This window comes from Ostrinia nubilalis, chromosome 16 (genome assembly GCF_963855985.1).
Source record: "Ostrinia nubilalis chromosome 16, ilOstNubi1.1, whole genome shotgun sequence".
In the NCBI taxonomy this organism is placed as follows: Eukaryota; Metazoa; Arthropoda; class Insecta; order Lepidoptera; family Crambidae; genus Ostrinia; species Ostrinia nubilalis.
In genome coordinates, this window is record NC_087103.1 from 6956150 (window position 1) to 6969573 (window position 13424).

A 13424-nucleotide genomic window follows, 5' to 3' on the forward strand; every position below is an offset into this window, starting at 1 on the left:
TATTTTTTTTTAGCTAAATAGTGATTTAGATAAAACACAGACTTGTGGTACTTTACTTTGTTAGTAGTTGTGCGAAAAACCTTTTATCACTACTCATCACAATTTAGTAATAGGAAGCGCAAACCGTAGTCTTCGTAGTCTCGTAGTAGTAGCGATAAAACGCTACGGCACAGCTACGGCGTAGCAATTGCTGACTACGAATGCTACGACATAACATTTTTTAGACTATACCTTTACGTATTAAATATATTTTTTTCTTTTATGAAAGACACTGTAATTAAACATCTTGAGATTAACTATTTTGGTAAAGAAACAAAAAACTAAAATTCACCCCCATCAGTAAAATAATAAGAACTACGAGCAAAGTCAAATAGTACAAATGAACCTTCAACTAAAGCATTGAGCATTTTGATCCAACTGTGTCGACATCAATTACCTGAAGCTTTTAGCCTCGAACATTCGGGATCTATGCGGCAAACTATCTCTTTTGCTAACCCAGTTGGCCAACTGACACGTACTCAGTGAACTGAGACCGTTGGAGTCAACAGTTAGTCCGTCGCGGTCGACGAGTGAAGTTTAAATCTATCGACCACCGACCGACAGAGAAGTCGGCTAATTCCTGACCGCCAACCACCGGTACCAATACTGTCCTAATCTGATATTATATTCGGGGAGTTAACTCTGCTTCGGGTCTATTACTATAGGAAAGGCTCTCGATTTAATCGTTCGCGATGTGAAGGACGTTGAGCAATTGAATTCATACCCATAATCATATTAGTCCGTCGCTAACATATTCAATTAAAAAGACATCTTTCCACTTTACATTTACTTAGGTTAAAATTAGTGAAATTAATCTTGAAATGGGTTTTGCAGCTCGATCTTAAAATATTACCTATTACCTAATATTATACAGATGTCAAACTCGATTAGAATGGAAATGAAATTATGTGAAAGTGCATAAAAAAATAATACATGGTGTAACACGCGTTCTACGTATGTATGACTGCACTGCCTTTTGTGGTAATCATAATCATCATCAAGTCATTTAGACTCTACTGCAAGAGCATGACCCCACACTAGGGAAAGCTGTAAACCACATTTTATCAAGGAACGGGTCCTAACTCTCCCGTCACTGTACATAATGGAAGCTGCGCTATTCGTAAAAAATAATAAACATCTGTTCCAAAACGACAAAAATATACGCCGCCGACACCAACTTGCACTCCCAGTCCCAAAGTTAGATTTGTACAGAAACGGTCCACAGTATCGCTGCATCGAAATTTATAATCAAGTCCCTGAATACCTAAAAACTAAAACAAAAACAAATACATTCATATTCAAATTGAGATCCCTATTATTTGATAAAAGTTACTACAGTGTTGACGATTACATAAGTGACCTAACCCTTAAAAAAATGAAAGAGAATGTGTCAATATCTTTCAGAAAGTAAAATGTAATATAGTGCAATATCCTACTTATAATAATAAAATAATATAATATATACTTAGTATATAATTGTACAATAAAATAATGTAATTTATATTAATATTAAGGACTAGCGGCCGCCCGCGACTTCGTACGCGTGGATCCCGTTTTACCCCCTTCATCTATCTTACGCGGTTTAGATTTTTTCATACAAATGTTTTTTCCCGCTAACTCCCGTTCCCGTGGGAATTTCGCAATATTCTGTTGTCACTAAGCTTTAAGTTTACTAAGGTACCTGCATGCCAAATTTCAAGCGTCTAACTTAAGCGGTTTAGATTTTTCATACAAATGTTTTTTCCCGCTAACTCCCGTCCCCGTGGGAATTTTGCAATATCCTGTTGTAACTAAGCTTTATGTTTACTAAGGTACCTGCATGACAAATTTCAAGCGTCTAACTCAAGCGGTTTAGATTTTTCATACAAAAGGATTTACCCGCTAATTCCCGTTTCCGTGGGAATTCCTAAGTATCCTATAACCTGCCCAGGAGTATGAAGAATAATTGTACCAAGTTTCGTTAAAATCCGTCAAGTAGTTTTTGTTTCTATAAGGAACATACAGACAGACAGACAGACAGACAGACAGACAGACAGACAGACAAAAATTTTACTGATTGCATTTTTGGCATCAGTATCGATCACTAATCACCCCCTGATAGTTATTTTGAAAATATATTTCATGTACAGAATTGACCTCTCTACAGATTTATTATAAGTATAGATAATTATTACCATTAAGCATTATTTTGTAATTGTTAATGTTAGATGTTAACTAAGTATTAAATGATTGTGACTTTACTACACCCTCACAGGGTCAATGTATGAATGCATGTATATCTGTATGTGCTGAATATGCTAATGCAAATGAATAAATAAATAATTAATTAGCCAGAAACAAATTGACTATAATAACGAAGATGCAGTTAAAAGTAAGGAGAGTAGAAAGAAGGAGCAACAGCTGTAACCTAACGTAACAAAATCAAAACCTTTTAAGAATAGTATATTGGCACGAAACACAAGTAATAAACCCATTTATACAAAGTTACGTCATCAGTTTAATTAAATACGTGACTGCGGTAAAAAGTCTTTATTAGATGTTAAACAGCTTCGGAGCCTAGGTAATCTAAGTCTTCAGCGCCGGAGATTGAGCCTCCGGCTGGCGAGCGAACTTCGACAAAGAGTAATGATGCTGCCCGCCCACTGACATTGGGTTACCTCAGCCTCAACACTTCTAAGTTTAAATATTGCGTTTTGTTTTGGCTTAGTTGCACCATCTAACTTTAACGGTAACTGTAACGATAACCGATGTTTTTTGCATGGAGTTTGACAGATTTTTGACGTTTGTTAAAGATAAAAAAGATGGTGCAACCCAGCCTTTAGGTTGTTAAGATACTCGTTTACGTAACTATATACCTAAACAGCTTTTTGGTTTTGAATTGTTACGTAGCGTGTCTGAAAAAGAATCGAAGGCTTTCTCGTCCTAACTTTTTGTATCTAAATGTTGCCTCTTTTGACTTTGGCACTGGGTTTTTAATAAAACCGATTAGAGTTAACTTCACAGATATTGAGTTCACCATAGCAGTTGTACTATTGTATACCTACCACAAGTAATCCAAAATTGAGTTTTTAAATAAAATAGCTCAGCTATTTTTGAATAAAAGTGCAACAGCAGTAGGTATTCATACTTGTTTGCTAGTTAAAATACCGTTTAAAAATACATAGGTAGTTAACATAGCCCAGGCTCGTAACGCAGCATGCCCAAGGTTAGCAGCCGCTCAATTTACATTGGAAACTATTTTGCATAATCCCAACTTGAACCAGGAACTCGACGCAGTTTATCCATGTTTTATTTTCCAATATTATCCGCGATAATATCGTAATCTATACTAATACTAATATACTAATCTATACTAATATTATAAAGCTGAAGAGTTTGTTTGTTTGTTTGTTTGTTTGTTTGTTTGTTTGTTTGTTTGTTTGTTTGGTTGAACGCGCTAATCTCAGGAACTACTGGACCGATTTGAAAAATTATTTTTGTGTTGGATAGCCCGTTAGTTCCTGAAGGCTTTAGGCTATACAGTGTGTCCGGGCATGTAGTGATCAAACTTTAAGGGCGTAATCTATGGACAATTTTATCGGTGAAAATACTTTAAATTTGGGGCTTGACCCATTTCTCGCATATTTACAAGGATTTAAGTTTTTAATTTTAAGTTTTCACCTCTTCCTTCAAAAACAAGTGATAGCGTGGGTAACTTAACATTAATAAGCTAATATTTTATATCATGCGATAGCCAATAAAATTATCTACTAGTAGAAGTAGAAAACAGACACAAGTTTCATACATTTTAAGGGAGTAAGAATGGATTTAATTAGAAATAAACATGTTTTTTTTCACATCTTTTTCAGTTATTTCCCAACACAAGAAAAACCAGGTCGTTAAGGTATGTTTTATTTGCATTGTATTATTAGTATTTGAGCCATTCTACAAAACGAATGTAAATTTATTAGTCTACGTCTATTAGTTTCGACGTAATTGTTGAACAGAGATACCCATTCCCAGCGGTTTCCATAGTAATCGGAATAGGTTGTGTGATTCTTTCAGGCAGTGCATTTTCGCATGTCGCGTGCGCTATGGAAACCGCTGGGAAGGGGTATCTTTGTTCAACAATTACGTCGAAACTAATAGACGTAGACTAATAAATTTACATTCGTTTTGTAGAATAGCTCAAATACTAATAATAAAATGCAAATAAAACATACCTTAACGACCTGGTTTTTCTTGTGTTGGGAAATAACTGAAAAAGATGTGAAAAAAATTATGTTTATTTCTAATTAAATCCATTCTTACACCCTTAAAATGTATGAAACTTGTATCTGTTTTCTACTTCTACTAATAGATAATTTTATTAGCTATCGCATGATATAAAATTTTTGCTTATTAATGTGAAACTACCCACGCTATCACTTGTTTTTGAAGGAAGAGGTGAAAACTTAAAATTAAAAACTTAAATCCTTGTAAATATGCGAGAAATGGGTCAAGCCCCAAATTTAAAGTATTTTCACCGATAAAATTGTCCATAGATTACGCCCTTAAAGTTTGATCACTACATGCCCGGACACACTGTATATCATCACGCTAAGACCAATAGGAGCGGAGCACCAATGAAGAATGTTTCAAATCAGTGATTTTTTTCCTTTTGAGAGCTGACGCTGCGTAAACGGTTAAAGTTTCGCAAAAATCATGTATGACAGAATTGTTCCCCTTTAAAAGTTCTAAAAAAAGTCCGCGATAGCATATGTCTATCTTTTAAGGTTGGCTCATAGTAACCCTTTTAATCCAAAAAGAAATCTGTTTTAAATTAATGCATTATTTGCGGAGGTTTTTTCATAAACATGATATTAATCCTTATCCAAATAAATAAGTTATTGATCACAAGTATTTAATTTTAAACATACTTGGCCTTTACACCATTCGATTTCAATAAATATCTTAGAAGATATCGCAGTTTTAAAATATCATCGCAGCAAAATAATGATCAAGTACTGCGCGCGCCACTGATGGATCAATGCACAGCCTAAACCGCTGATCGTAGAGACCTGAAACTTGGACGGTGTGTTATTTGTATGACGCAAGCATCTGATAAGAAAGGATTTTCCAAAATTCTACCCCTAAGGAGGTAAAAAGGGGGGGCAAAGTTTGTATGGGATAACAAGATTCCTTCGTTCAATCTACTTCAAATTTCGCATAAGCATTCTATAACAGAATTAATGGAAGATGTGTTTCGTATTTTAGTGAAATGCACCCCCTAACTATGTTAAAAAGGGGTAGAAAGTTATTTTAGTGGTGATTTGCTTCAAAGTTGATATTAATTACTCATTAGTGCATTTTTTTTTTCAAACATGTCATGTTAAAGACTATCATAATCTAGGTGCCCGCTGCGTGCGCTCGCGTAACAATGCATAGTAATGCATGACGGTCATGCCGCGGGCACAATAAACTTATATTCGCGCGAGAGTTTTGGCGGAGGCCCTTGAGGTAGTGGGAGTAGTCTTGAGGAAAAGCTCCTTCTCCCACGGCCAGTGGCATGCTAAAAGCTTGGTGATTCTAGCACCCGTAGGAAAATAAAAAAAAGGTTTACCAATAATACTGCGGTAGGTGTAGTTTTCGATTTCGTTGTAAAAAGATAATACCACCGATCAAAGGCCGAGCTGCATATTCATAAAATATAAGAAAAAAATATTTTTATGTTTATTTAACCTTTAAGATTTTTATATTTTATAAGTATGGAAATCCTTGGGGGAGGCCTTTGTCCAGCAGTGGACGTCTTTCGTTACGACAGGACGACATTTAGATAATAACGGTAAAACATTTAAAAATCGTATGAGAACGTTTTCGACTTCTCCGCGAAGTCGCGGGCAAAAGCTATTTGTAAAATAATTAGACTAAATTATTAAAAGTGCCTACCCAAAGTCATTATTCCACGCGGACGAAGTCGCGGGCACAGCTAGTATACTAATATACTAATATACTAATATACTAATATACTAATACTAATACTAATACTAATACTAATACTAATACTAATACTAATACTAATACTAATACTAATACTAATACTAATACTAATACTAATACTAATACTAATATACTAATACTAATACTAATATACTAATAATATTATAAAGCTGAAGAGTTTGTTTGTTTGTTTGTTTGTTTGTTTGTTTGTTTGTTTGGTTGAACGCGCTAATCTCAGGAACTACTGGACCGATTTGAAAAATTATTTTTGTGTTGGATAGCCCGTTAGTTCCTGAAGGCTTTAGGCTATTTATCATCACGCTAAGACCAATAGGAGCGGAGCACCAATCAAGAATATTTCAAATCAGTGAATTTTTTCCTTTTGAGAGCTGACGCTGAGTAAACGGTTAAAGTTTCGCAAAAATCATGTATGACAGGATTGTTCCCCTTTAAAAGTTCTTTAAAAAAGTCCGCGTTAGCATATGTCTATCTTTTAAGGTTGGCTCATAGTAACCATTTTTATGCAAAAAGAATCTGTTTTAAACTTCTTTTTGCACCACCGAGTAACTTTCACCGGATCAAAGGCCGAGCTGCATATTCATAAAATATAAGAAAAAAATATTTTCATGTTTATTTAACCTGATTTTTATATTTTAAAAGTATTCAAACATTTAGATAATAACATTAAAACATTTAAAAATAATCGTATGAGAACGTTTTCGACTTCTCCACGGACGAAGTCGCGGGCAAAAGCTATTTGTAAAATAATTAGACTAAATTATTAAAAGTGCCTACCCAAAGTCATTATTCCACGCGGACGAAGTCGCGGGCACAGCTAGTTCTGTAATAAAATAAACAGCTGATATTTCTTCGTAAATTAATTACTGCTAATAAAGCTAATTAGCTCTGTCATAATGTCTGACAAACAAATCTGTTATTAGTTTCATACACACATTATGTAGGTGCTTCAAGTTTAGGCCGAAATTATGGCATAGTAAGCAATGTAACTATTACGTACGTAAATCAACCTGTAAATCCTAATCAAACTAGTTTGTACTGGTTATCCAAAACATGGTAATAAAACCTAGTTTATGCTACTAAATCTGTTTGATTACAGAGCTAATACCTACTATGGATGCTTGAATTGAGGGCAGGATAGGTATGTACTCTAAGTACATACATGCATGATACGTTAAGTAGCGCTCTAAGGATACATGTAGGAGTTTGTTTTTGTAAGACCGGGAAGATCGAACAATTCCATCGGCAATCTGCGAAAGGAACTTGTTATCTCTGCGGCTCTTGCGTTTTGTTGAATTAGTAAGAGGGTACAGACAAATGGGCGTGTAAGAAACACGGAACGATCTCCGACTCGCCCGAAAGCGATAGTGCTCCGCTAGTTACGATAATAAATAGGGGCTTAACGCTAGCAAATGGCCGATTAGGGCATTCTTGACTACAACACGGGCATTCTGATAAAGTTACCGTTTGCTACGCTACGAGCCTCCAGGGCTTTATGAGGACGAGCGGATCGCCTCTCTGCATCACTCACACGCTCGCTTGTTTCGCGCATATCGCTTTGTGGCGATTTGTTTGTAAACGCAGTAAGCAGTAAATACATACAATATGTAATCCGGTAAATGAGGCAGGTAGTCGAGGTAACATTCACGTGTTTTGTTAAGTCAATACACATCAAACTTGTATATTTTAAGGAAACTACGCAAGATGCCAAAATGTTTAGTTTAGTAGGTTCATGTGCATGTCGTCCTTAGTACACAAAAGCGTAGGTACCTACTTAACTATAAATTAACCACCTACCTTGCCATACACGTGTAACCTACTCATAAAAAATTAAAGCAGCCCTATACAATTTTACCCAATGAACGCTTTGTCACTTTTAGTCCAACGTTAACTTCGGCATTTTACAAAGGGACAAAACAGTGAATTAATTAACAGAGTTGCGTTTTATGTACAGTAAGCATTAACAATTAAAGTAGGTCCTCGCCTAAAAAAAATATTAATGAAATAAGAGAAAACGTGTAAGATCCACCTACGCTCTTACGAGATTTTAATGAAAAAAGAATAATCATGCAAATTATTTAATTATTTTGGATTGATGTGATAACGCCTACAAAACGTTTATTAACAAAATTCTCCCGGCTCCATTCGCCGAGATTCTCCCATTATACCTTTCATTAAGGACAATTGAAGAAATTAAAAGCTTATTGTTTAATTAAGTTAATTTTCTAAATCCATTTAAGCTTCATTTCACTTAATACTTTATAATTCTTAATTGCATTTAGCCTCTTTCTTAAGTAGGCGATGGTCTCGAATTTAAGAAATATCTACCTCTGCATTTGAGACTTTTAATAATATGATAAATGATATTGAAATTACAATGTTTACTAAATTACCTTACCAATGAGCTTTTCACTGGCAGTAGCCGAATAAAGAGTAGGTATTTATGTATTTACAAAAGCTTATTACAATGTAATTTTTCCTAATAATGGAATAATAAAACCCGTTTTCAATAGGACACACCGTTCCATGAATATTTAATGACATCTGAACAACAGCATTGTTACCGCAAAGAATACAAAACCAGGCTAGTAATTGAACAGTGGATAGCCACAGTTAACTGTTAGATAACTATCAAACAGAACATAAAAGATGTGGAGTATCCGGATACTGCCAGTTAATGCCAGCGTTAAACATACACCTATCTAATACAAAGAGCCTTAAAGAAAGGAATAAACAGAAGAATACCAAAACCAGGCTTAGGATGATACATACATTAGAAGTTGAATCTAATAGGTAGATGGCATGGCTAAATTAAGTAATTAAAATTCCTAAAATTTTCGTTTGCAGGATTTAACCACAGAAGCTATTTAATTTATTATGCTGTAATAGGGGTTGATTAGATCTAGAAAAATTAACTAGGCTACCTTTTGTCGGTAAACAAGGGGCTAAGTGAAGATTTTCTGTAACAGTCTAAAATGTAGAACTTTTATAGTAAGCTACAGCTACAGACAACCATTAGGCTGTGTTGCACCATCTTACTTTAACTTTGACAAACGTCAAAAATCTGTCAAACTCCATACAAAATGCATCGGTTATCGTCATAGTTAACGTTAAAGTTAGGTGGTGCAACTCACCCTTAGTTAAATAGTCAAATACAAATACAAATCTTTATTGTGAATCATAGCCCTGAAACATCTGCAAGTTATAAAATATCGTATGACCAAAAAATGCAAACAACATTCTTACTCCAATCCTTTTTAACCCAAAGCTCAGAATAACTAATACTAGCGTACCCGAAGGCTATATATTCACACGCAAAGTCATTTGTGCTCATTTTGTGACTCAGAAAACTAGTCATAAGTTATAAACTTATTTATCATTCGTGATGGGCCTAAGAGCGAGGGAAAACAGGCCATTATTCAAGAAGAAACGTGATAATTACGCGAGGAAACTGAGGAAAAAGAAACTAATAAACTATTTAGTGAGTGAGTTAAGAACTTGTACTACCCACGGGCTGCCTTACATTGTAAACAGGGAAATACATTGGGCAGGAAGGTAAACGTTGATACACCATTACGAGCGTACACACGATCAAGTCGGTCGTCCAATTTGCTTGATAGATAGGTACGATTAGGTTTGATTGACTAATTTGCAAAGTATAGATCCCATGCTAATCTATGTGTACCTGCCAAACGTTTATTCTATCCTGCTTGATCGTGTGTAGCGTGAAATAAACAAACTTTATTTTATTTATTCCTGTTAAATTTTAAATTGATGTTATGTTATAATAATAAATCATCAAAGTCCTAACTTTTGACACTAAAACGGTCTTAGTCTAGACTTTAATGTTAAAATAACATTCTGTCGCGTTCAATTTAACACAGAGCTCCTGAAATATTTAATGATTTATTGTAACATTACAGGACTTTTTGGGCGGTTAACTTTCTACTCGCGGTAACTATTCTTATAGCGTTGTTGGAAACACAGTATTTCAGGTTTACTGTAAGTATTTATTTAATCTTTTTACTTTTTATTTTATTATTTTTACAACTATTAAATCTTAAAATATGTATTAAATACTTATGCCTTATAAACCAAGTTACCAAATTCAAAGCCAATCTGAACTATAATAATATGTAGAACGTAGATAATATTGAAATCCAATCTTGATCGAGCAATGTAGAGCAATATAAATTCATTGGCAGACCTCACCGATCGTCACGAGTGTGGAAATGGACTATTTCAACTGGAACATATCGTACCCCGCCATCACGCTGTGCCCGATGTACAAAATAGAAGACGACGACCTGAATGAACTGGTCAAGTATGATTTTTATAGTTCTTTGGTTTTTGAGCTAGCGTTTTTTTAAAGCTTTAACCGTAGCTTGGACGCGTGAATGAGATTCAGCTTCTGTTATGTATTCGGGGATTAAAAAGCTTTTGTATAGCTTGTAAAATTTCTAGGTACCTATACGATTTGCCCATGTGAATTCTTATTATACCTTCCAATCTACTTGCATAATCATTACTTACGTTTAAATCCGTTTGCTACGAGTTTTTCAGTAAATTGTTTTTTTTACCTAACTCCACCCTTTACAACTTATTTTACAATAACATGTACCTAAATGGGACGCACTACCTAGAGACCCTATTACTAATAATAGATTAGCTTAATGACTGACAAGAGTAATGATTAGATGCACCAATTAATTAACCAATTAATTATCAACGGAATAATGACTTAATTTCAGCGAAACAATGGAAAGCACGGGCGAATACATAGACACGCAGCTGAGAGTGATCACTAGCATCTCCTACGACACAGCAGACATAGTGGATTTTGATAACTTGGATGTTACTTCGGTAGGAAAGTTACACGTAACTTTTAAAATTCCGTGTCTGACTATTTTTACTGCTTTACCTGTCTTAGAACCTGAACTTCGAACTCCTCCTATGTTCGTGTAATTTCGTTGCGGGTCCAATGACAGTTTAACTTTCCCCCGGGACAAACTTGACCTTCACTGGTTGGGTTTTTATTGGCGGTCAAGCTGTAGATCCTGACTACACAGGAGTTGCAGCGGTGGAAACAAGAGGTGGGATTAGTCCCGTGCTTTACCTGTCTAGTGACTAATTCATCATCATCATCCCGCTGCCGCTTGACTATCGTGGTGAGCCTACTTGTAACACAAGCATTTAGCTTGGCACGAGGGGCTAACGGGACTATAAGTAATTGCGCAAAATGTACTCCAGGCGAATAGACTCTACCCCAGGTGGGGTCAACAAAAGGGTTTTTAAGAGTTGAATGAACTCCAAAAATCCAATAAAGTCATGTTAAACTGCCGATATTATAATTAAAATAGCAGTTAGATCTAGATCATCAAATCAGTACTTGTCAATGATAATGTTGTGGCGTCAGTCACGTGCTACTTAATTATTAAAGTAACAAATTAATTAATCAATTAACTAATTAAGTAGATAATGTTCGTGTTTATTAGGTTATAGTTCCATCCGATTACGGAATGCTAGCGGCCATGATGTTCAAGAAGTTCGACAACAATTCCCTGACCACGAGCACCAACTGGCCCATCTCTGTGGAAATCTCTATGACCGAAATGGGAATGTGCCACGTCATCAACTCCAATGTCGCACAACTTGATAATCCTCTGTAAGAAAAAATCTGCAACTTTTTTTTCATCATCATCATCTCAGCCATAGAACGTCCACTGCTGAACATAGGCCTCCCCCACTGCTTTCCATGTTGCCCGGTTGGTAGCGGCCTGCGTCTAGCATCTTCCTGCTACCTTTATGATGTCGTCGGTCCACCACATTGTGTGTGGACGTCCCACCCACGCTGCGTTTTCCGGTACAACTTTTTTACTATTTATTTAAGGTAGTTTTAGGTACAAGTTTTAAATGTGTATAACTATGTAGAACAGCTATCTATTTAAAAATATAAATCATTCTTAAAGATGTTGACGTCTATCTATTAGGTAATCCGTTTTCTTTTTTCAGCAAATGGACAACCGCTAAATATGCAAAAAACAATATTGACCTTTCGGTACATGAACGGGATTTCTTCGTTCAGTTAGTAAATTATGCAGATGTGTATAAGGTACCTTGTACTCGTAATACCTACAATTTATTACCTAATAAGCAAGCCTAATTCTCATCAGGACGAGCTATATTCTGATATAGATAAGTGCCATGAAAAGGGCCTACATACTGATAAAGAATTGAATTAAAAGCTCTTTCATATTTATTTTACGATTTTCAGATTTACATTCATAGCCCAAATGAACTGATACAAACTACTACGCCATCTTATACTTCGAAATTGAATAATTACATAGACTTCGGGGTGAAAGTGTGGAGCACGCGAATATCTCATCGACTAGCAAAATATCCTTTGAGCGTGAGAAAATGCAGGCGAGTAATTAATAATTATAATACAAAATAATAACATTATTCACTACCTAATCATAATTTCAGCATTACAGATGCCGATCTAAAGAATCAAGAGAGCAGGGAAAAATTAAATTATTCGTTCTTCAAATTATCTAATTTTAATTAGCTATTTTCGTAGTACCTCCCTACTGGGGTACCTACTTACTTAATTAGAAAAGTAGCGGAGATATTCGCGAAATCTATTCTATAAATAAAAATACCTACTACATTGTTTAGTCATTGAATCCACCCACAGCTGTAATTACTTACAACTTGCGCTTTTTTTCAGGTTTCTGAATGAACCTATCAGCAAAAGATACCCAGTCTATTCATATACCCACTGCATTATTGAATGCAGAATTAAAATGATACTAGAAATATGTGGGTGCATACCACATTTCTATAAAAGACTAGGCAAGTACTACCTACCTAAGGTATAAACGCACATGTGCGGAATTCCATTTCGGTTTCCCCGATTAATTCGGAATTTCGAGGGCAGCAAACTATAAAAGAAATTTTAAAACGGAAAGCTGTGATATGGACTTTGATTTTTTATGGATTTTCTCTCTTCCGAAACGGAATTCCGCATGCTTTTAGCCGGTCTTACTATATTCTAGAAATATAGCTACATGAGCAATAAATGAATTATTAATTCGAGTAACAGTGATTCTGTTACTGTTATTGCTAGGTAAGCAATTAAAACTCAATTGCAGATCACGAAAGAGTATGCAACCTAACAGAGCTACCATGCTTCGTCGAGCACAAAACGGAATTTATAAAATTGTCGCTATCTGATGAAAGCTTGTCAAATCTCACTAACAGTAACAGTGCTAACATTCCGAAGTCGCCGAGCGATTGCGGTTGCCTCAACAGCTGCGACACTGATATCTATACCAAAGATCATGAAACCTTTACGCCTCAGGACGATCATAACAGCATGCGAGTTGGTATATCAGCGTATCCCA

At 35.4% G+C, this 13424-nt stretch overlaps 1 protein-coding gene across 1 annotated transcript; it reads left to right on the top strand.

Annotated features, from left to right (window-relative positions):
- The first annotated feature begins 9970 nt into the window (after positions 1-9970).
- Positions 9971-12760, top strand: LOC135079529 (uncharacterized). Its single transcript, XM_063974182.1, has 7 exons — positions 9971-10017; positions 10221-10339; positions 10767-10878; positions 11511-11680; positions 12028-12127; positions 12290-12445; positions 12749-12760. The coding sequence occupies exons 2-7, from the start codon at positions 10248-10250 to the stop codon at positions 12758-12760; spliced, it is 642 nt and encodes a 213-aa protein (XP_063830252.1). The 5' UTR covers positions 9971-10017; positions 10221-10247.
- The last annotated feature ends 664 nt before the right edge of the window (positions 12761-13424 follow it).

Excerpts from the sequence above, each read along its gene's own strand:
- LOC135079529 (XM_063974182.1), top strand. The coding sequence starts at position 10,248 with ATGGACTATTTCAACTGGAACATATCGTACCCCGCCATCACGCTGTGC. Across the intron at positions 10,879-11,510 it reads ATAACTTGGATGTTACTTCG|GTTATAGTTCCATCCGATTA; the intron begins GTAGGAAAGTTA and ends CGTGTTTATTAG. Across the intron at positions 12,128-12,289 it reads ATTATGCAGATGTGTATAAG|ATTTACATTCATAGCCCAAA; the intron begins GTACCTTGTACT and ends TACGATTTTCAG.